Source organism: Papio anubis, chromosome 2 (genome assembly GCF_008728515.1).
Source record: "Papio anubis isolate 15944 chromosome 2, Panubis1.0, whole genome shotgun sequence".
NCBI lineage: Eukaryota > Metazoa > Chordata > Mammalia > Primates > Cercopithecidae > Papio > Papio anubis.
The window spans coordinates 193089677-193095853 of NC_044977.1; the positions used below are offsets into that span (position 1 = coordinate 193089677).

General features: G+C 62.9%; 1 protein-coding gene across 18 annotated transcripts in view; it reads left to right on the forward strand.

The window, feature by feature from the left end:
- The window catches only part of TNK2 (tyrosine kinase non receptor 2), a 43604-nt gene extending 37878 nt beyond the window's left edge, over nt 1-5726 (forward strand). For 5 of the 18 annotated variants that reach the window (XM_031663961.1, XM_031663950.1, XM_031663947.1 and 2 more), the window contains exons 12-16: nt 368-481; nt 1249-2600; nt 2699-2794; nt 2947-3074; nt 3439-3488. In XM_031663961.1, coding sequence (XP_031519821.1) covers nt 368-481; nt 1249-2600; nt 2699-2794; nt 2947-3074; nt 3439-3448 — 1700 coding nt within the window. In that variant the 3' untranslated portion in view covers nt 3449-3488. Of the gene's footprint in view, nt 1-367; nt 482-1248; nt 2601-2698; nt 2795-2946; nt 3079-3438; nt 3489-4896 lie in introns of those variants that run through there. The other 13 variants (XM_031663949.1, XM_031663951.1, XM_031663948.1 and 10 more) reach the window with 13 other exon arrangements.
- Nucleotides 5727-6177: the final 451 nt, after the last annotated feature.

Sequence of the window (6177 nt, forward strand, 5' to 3'; positions counted from 1 at the left end):
GGGTCTGCAGCAGCCCCGTCCGCCCCGGCGTCCCTCCTCCCTCCTTCCACGGCCGAGCTCAGATCCTGGCTTTCCTCACTTCCCCCTAATCCTGCTCTCCTGTCCCAAGCCAAAACCCCGCCATGCTCCGGCTCTGCCTGGAGCTTCTTCCATCTCCCGGTCCTCTGCCTGTCATACCAGACTGCCGTGTTCCTCATCCTGCCGCCCGCGGCCTCCCGTGTGCTGGGGGCTTGTACATTCACTCGCCCCCATTCACTTCTCTCCCTTCCTCTCTCTCCACACTCTGCCCTCTCGTCCGGCCGTCTTCCTCCCTCGTCCTCTGTCCTGTTCTGTCCCTCTCCCCCTGTCCGCATGGCCTTTCTTGCAGGGGAGCCTCCACCTCGCCCACCTCAGCCTGCCTTCTTCACTCAGAGTAAGTGGGGCTGCTCCCGATGCCTCGGCCCCCGCCCCCGCCCCCTCTCTCTCACTCCTCTCCTGGAAGGTACAGAGCCCGGGCAGCTGGGTGGGCGGGGAGGCTGGTGTGTGCTGTGAGCTTCCGCGGTTGGCCTGGCCTAGCATGCCTGCCTCCTCCGGCCTGCCCCCCAGAGTCTGGGCTTCTGGAGCACGAGTGTGGCGCTGGCTTCCGCCGCAGCCTCACTCCCTCTCAGACCTGCCTGGGCTTCTGGAGCACGAGTGAGGCTGAGGCTTTCACTTCCTCTCAGACCTGCCTGGGCTTCTGGAGCACGAGTGTGGCGCTGGCTTCCGCCTCGGCCTCACTGCCTCTCAGACCTGCGGGCACTGTCTGGGCTTCGTGGCGGTTGGTCAGGAGCGCTGTCCTCTCCAAGGATAGTTCCTATGGCCCTGATGGCAGGAGGCGGCTCCGTGCCTGCACTAATGGTGTGCCGTGGTGGGGGCGGGGGTGAGGGCTTACTAACGCGCTGGGGCCCGGGAGCAGAGCTGCCAGGGTCTTGTGCTGATGGAGGGAGCGATGGGCAGGAGCCAGTGTTGCTTGCTCCAGCTCAGGTGGAGGGAGGCGGGGCTCATGGGCCCACACGGGGCTGCCTGCTGGGCAGAGCAGGTTCCGCCCTCCTGATCGAGGGGTCGGAGGCCACTGAGAACCTGGCAGCCAATGGCTGACCTCAGACCTCGGGGGGAATTGGGAGTGGAGGGTTGCTGGGGGACACTCGGCTTTCTTTCCCATGTGCCACCTCCCCTGTGCTCCTGACCCGGCCTGACTGCCTTCCTGTCGGGGTCTCCCTTTCCTCACAGAACCAGCCTATGACCCTGTGAGCGAGGACCAGGACCCCCTGTCCAGCGACTTCAAAAGGCTGGGCCTGCGGAAGCCAGGCCTGCCCCGAGGGCTGTGGCTGGCGAAGCCCTCAGCGCGGGTGCCAGGCACCAAGGCCGGCCGAGGCAGCGGGGCCGAGGTCACGCTCATTGACTTTGGTGAGGAGCCCGTGGTCCCGGCCCTGCGGCCCTGTGCGCCCTCCCTAGCGCAGCTGGCCATGGACGCCTGCTCCCTGCTGGACGAGACCCCGCCTCAGAGCCCCACGCGGGCACTGCCCCGGCCCCTGCACCCCACGCCTGTGGTGGACTGGGATGCCCGCCCGCTGCCCCCTCCGCCCGCCTATGACGATGTGGCCCAGGATGAGGATGACTTTGAGGTCTGCTCCATCAACAGCACCCTGGTGGGCATGGGGGTCCCTGCTGGGCCCAGCCAGGGCGAGACCAACTACGCCTTTGTGCCTGAGCAGGGGCGGCCGCCCCCTTCCCTGGAGGACAACCTGTTCCTCCCGCCCCAGGGTGGGGGCAAGCCGCCCAGCTCTGCACAGACCGCAGAGATCTTCCAGGCGCTACAGCAGGAGTGCATGAGGCAACTGCAGGTTCCGGCCGGCTCCCTGACCCCCTCTCCCAGCCCAGGGGGTGACGACAAGCCCCAGGTGCCCCCCCGGGTACCCATCCCCCCTCGGCCCACGCGCCCACACATCCAGCTGTCTCCAGCCCCCTCGGGCGAGGAGGAGACGGGTCGGTGGCCTGGACCTGCCTCCCCTCCCCGGGTACCTCCGCGGGAGCCCCTGTCCCCTCAAGGCTCGAGGACACCCAGCCCCCTGGTACCACCTGGTAGCTCCCCACTGCCACCCCGACTCTCAAGCTCACCTGGGAAGACCATGCCCACCACCCAGAGCTTTGCCTCAGACCCCAAGTACGCCACCCCCCAGGTGATCCAGGCGCCTGGCTCGCGGGCCGGTCCCTGCATCCTGCCCATTGTCCGGGATGGCAAGAAGGTCAGCAGCACCCACTATTATTTGCTGCCTGAGCGGCCATCCTACCTGGAGCGCTACCAGCGCTTCCTGCGTGAGGCCCAGAGCCCCGAGGAGGCGGCCCCCCTGCCTGTGCCCCTGCTGCTGCCCCCACCCAGCACCCCGGCCCCCGCCGCTCCCACGGCCACCGTGCGGCCGATGCCCCAGGCTGCCTCGGACCCCAAGGCTAACTTCTCCACCAACAACAGCAACCCAGGGGCCCGACCACCAGCTCCGAGGGCCACTGCTCGGCTGCCACAGAGGGGCGGCTGCCCTGGGGACGGGCCAGAGGCGGGCCGGCCAGCAGATAAGATCCAGATGGTGAGCACCCAGCCTGGCTGTGGGTGAGGCGGGGCAGGTCCCAAGGGGCCTGGAGCAGTGGGTCCTCGTGGTGCTGACGGGGGTGGGGGTGTGCCCAGCTGCAGGCCATGGTGCATGGGGTGACCACAGAGGAGTGCCAGGCGGCCCTGCAGAGCCACGGCTGGAGCGTGCAGAGGGCTGCCCAGTATCTGAAGGTACCGCCACCTCTTGCTCGCTCTGGCTTTTAGGGACCCTGAAGCCTGGTTCTGCTGCCCCCAGCCCCCCGCCCCCTGGCTCCAACTCTCCTCTTCCCCACCCTAGTTGGTGCCCTGGGTCCGCGTGTCCATGGTACCACCCTTACCCCCAGGTGGAGCAGCTCTTCGGGCTGGGTCTGCGGCCCAGAGGGGAGTGCCACAAAGTGCTGGAGATGTTCGACTGGAACCTGGAGCAGGCCGGCTGCCACCTTCTGGGCTCCTGGGGCCCTGCCCACCACAAGTGAGTGAGCCCCACAGTCTGCCCCGCTCCGTGCCCCAAGAGGGTTGTCCTGGAGCCTGCCACGCTGGGAGGAAGCCCAGCACCTCGCAGGCCACTCCCAGCCAGGGAGACACGGCTCTCCAGCTGCGGGAGGGAGGCGCGCACGGGGCTCAGGAAATCGTTTCTCCTAAATGTGTGTGTTTGGACATTTTAGCCACTTGGTTTTCAAACGAGTACAAGAGGGAATTGGAGCCTCTCCAGTTGAAGAGACCTTGCTTCCCTAGCACCTGCAGCGACCCTGAGCGGTTCCAGGGAACGGTGCTTTAGGGCCCCGTGATTTACACACCTCTGTCTCACCTCTGTGTTTCTGTATTTCTGTTTAAAGTAACATTTAAAATTTCAATGTTGGCCGGGCACCGTGGCTCATGCCTGTAATCCCCAGCACTGTGGGAGGCCAAGGAGGGAGGATCACCTGAGGTCAGGAGTTCGAGACCAGCCTGGCCAACATGGTGAGACCCCCGTCTCTACTAAAAATACAAAATTTAGCTGGGTGTGGTGGCGGGCACCTGTAATCCCAGCTACTCGGGAGGCTGAGGCAGGAGAATGGCTTGAACCTCGGAGGCGGAGGTTGCTGTGAGCTGAGATGGCACTACTGCACTCCAGCCTAGGCGACAGAGCGAGACTCTTGTCTCCAAAAAAAAAAAAAAAAATTTTTTTTCACTAAAAAGAAAATGTATTGTCTTTCCTGTAAAAGGTGTATATTATAGTGTAACAAAATATAGACATTTAAAATATATACATATATAAATATACTTTATACATTATGTAAATATGTATATGAGAGTGCTGCCAAGGCAAAAAGCAGTGAACTGAGGTCAGATGGGTGGAGCCAGCATCATGGCAGGAGGTGGGGCCAGGCCCTGGAGACGGCAGCTCAGTCAGGGCCTGCTGCCCTTGTCCCAGCCACGTGGCCTGTGCGTGGCGCTGAGTTTCTCCATATGTAAAATGTGTAGATAATAGTGCCCACCCTAGGTTGGGCGCGGTGGCTCACGCCTGTAATCCCAGCACTTTCGGAGGCCGAGGCAGGCAGATCACGAGGTCAGGAGATCGAGACCATCCTGGCTAACATGGTGAAATCCCATCTCTACTAAAAATACAAAAAACTAGCCGGGCGTGGTGGCGGGCGCCTGTAGTCCCAGCTACTCAGGGAGGCTGAGGCAGGAGAATGGCGTAAACCCAGGAACCAGAGCTTGCAGTGAGCCGAGATCGCGCCACAGCACTTCAGCCTGGGCGACAGAGCAAGACTCCGTCTCAAAAAAATAAAATAAAAAAATAGTGCCCACCCTGTGGACGGGAGTGGCGCGATGGATGGGGGGCGTGTCTGTCACATCACGCACAGCATGCCTGGCACGAGGACACAGGCACCCCAGATCCCCCGTCTGTCTCATACTGTCTGATTTACACCCGGGACGCAGGCACCCCGGGTCCCCGTCTGTCCCATACTGTCTGATTTACACCCGGGACGCAGGCACCCCGGGTCCCCCGTCTGTCTCATACTGTCTCGGGTGTTTCTTACTAATTTGCATCCACTCAGGCTTGGGTTTTTTCGCACCGGTCGTCCGCAGATTCTCTGATACGCAGGAGTGCTGGTTAATTTACTCATCGTTATTAACGTACAGAGAAAGGACATCCAGGATGATAAATGTCACAGTTCTTGCCGGGCACTGCCAGCTTCCAGTGGTGTTCCCTGGCACCAGGAGGCAGCGACTCCTGCGGCCCCCGGTACCCGCCCCGCTGACCTCTCTGTAACCTGTGTAACTGCTGGTGGTTTCCCATTCTGCAGGCGCTGAGACGTGTCTGGAGAGCCAGAGGACCTGGCTGAAGGAATCGCCTGAGCCTGTCCATCCACCAGGGGTGGGGAGATGCTCCCATCCAGGCCTGGAGGACCTGCTGCTCCCTGTTGCTCCCTGTTGCTCCTGGGGACGGAGCAAGGCCAAGGCTGCGGGAGGCTGGGAGCCCCGCCCTGCCCATCCCTCCCGCACCAGCGCTGTCCCTGCAGACTTTGGTTCGGTGCCCCAGCCAAGATGAGGAAGGGGCCCGGTGAAGACAGGCCTGGGGGCTGCCCCAGCAGGCTCTGGGTATGACCTGCCTCTGGCCCGGGTCCTGGGTGGGGCCTGTGGCTGGAGTAGTGCCCCCAGGCCCTGCCCTGGGTGACCAGACGGGGAGGAAACCTGACTGGACCTGGGCAGGCAGGATGTGTTGGCCACAGAGAGAGGCGAACCAGCACCCGGTAGGACCTCCTAGGACTGGGCCTTCTTCCAGGGGGCCCCTGGCAGGCAGTTGGGGTGTCGGGCAGAATGTGACGTGTGGCCTCACCATGGACTTGAATGGGACTTGGCTGGCCTCAGGATCTTGTGCCTGGAAATAGCCTGAGGTGGCTCAGGAGGCAGAGAAAGGGCGCCAGACCATTCTCTGGCGGGGACCAGGGCCCAAGGCCCCAGGGCTGGAAGGAGACCAAGGGGCAGCCGCCCTGGAGGGACATCAGTGCTTCCTCTTCCACCCAACTTCCCGTGTGGTTCCACGTTTTCCCACCAGCCTGTTGGCAAAGTTGCTGCCCCAGCATTCGGTACCTGCTTCTTCCGGAGAAATAAAGTTAGTTTCTATTTTATGTTACTTACTTGCACCTGCCTGTTCCTTTGCCTGTTGGTCAGCAAGCTCCAGCCCCAAGTGAGGCTCCCCGGGCCACCAGCATCAGCGGCTGGCCTCGTGGCGCCACCTGGAGGCAGCGGGAGGGCGTGCAGCCCCGGACACCGGGAGGCGTCTCCCCTTACACAGCCGGCAGCCGGGCCAGAGTCCCCACCGGTCTGGTCAGTGACTTTCACAGTGCCTGGATCTCTGTAAGGCACAGGGCCTGGATCCCTGTGAGGCTCAGTGCCTGGATTTCTGTAAGGCTCAGGGCCTGGATTTCTGTGAGGCTCAGGGCCTGGATCTCTGTGAGGGTCAGTGCCTGGATCTCTGTGAGGCTCGGTGCCTGGATCTCTGTAAGGCACAGGGCCTGGATCCCTGTGAGGCTCAGGGCCTGGATCTCTGTAAGGCACAGGGCCTGGATCCCTGTGAGGCTCAG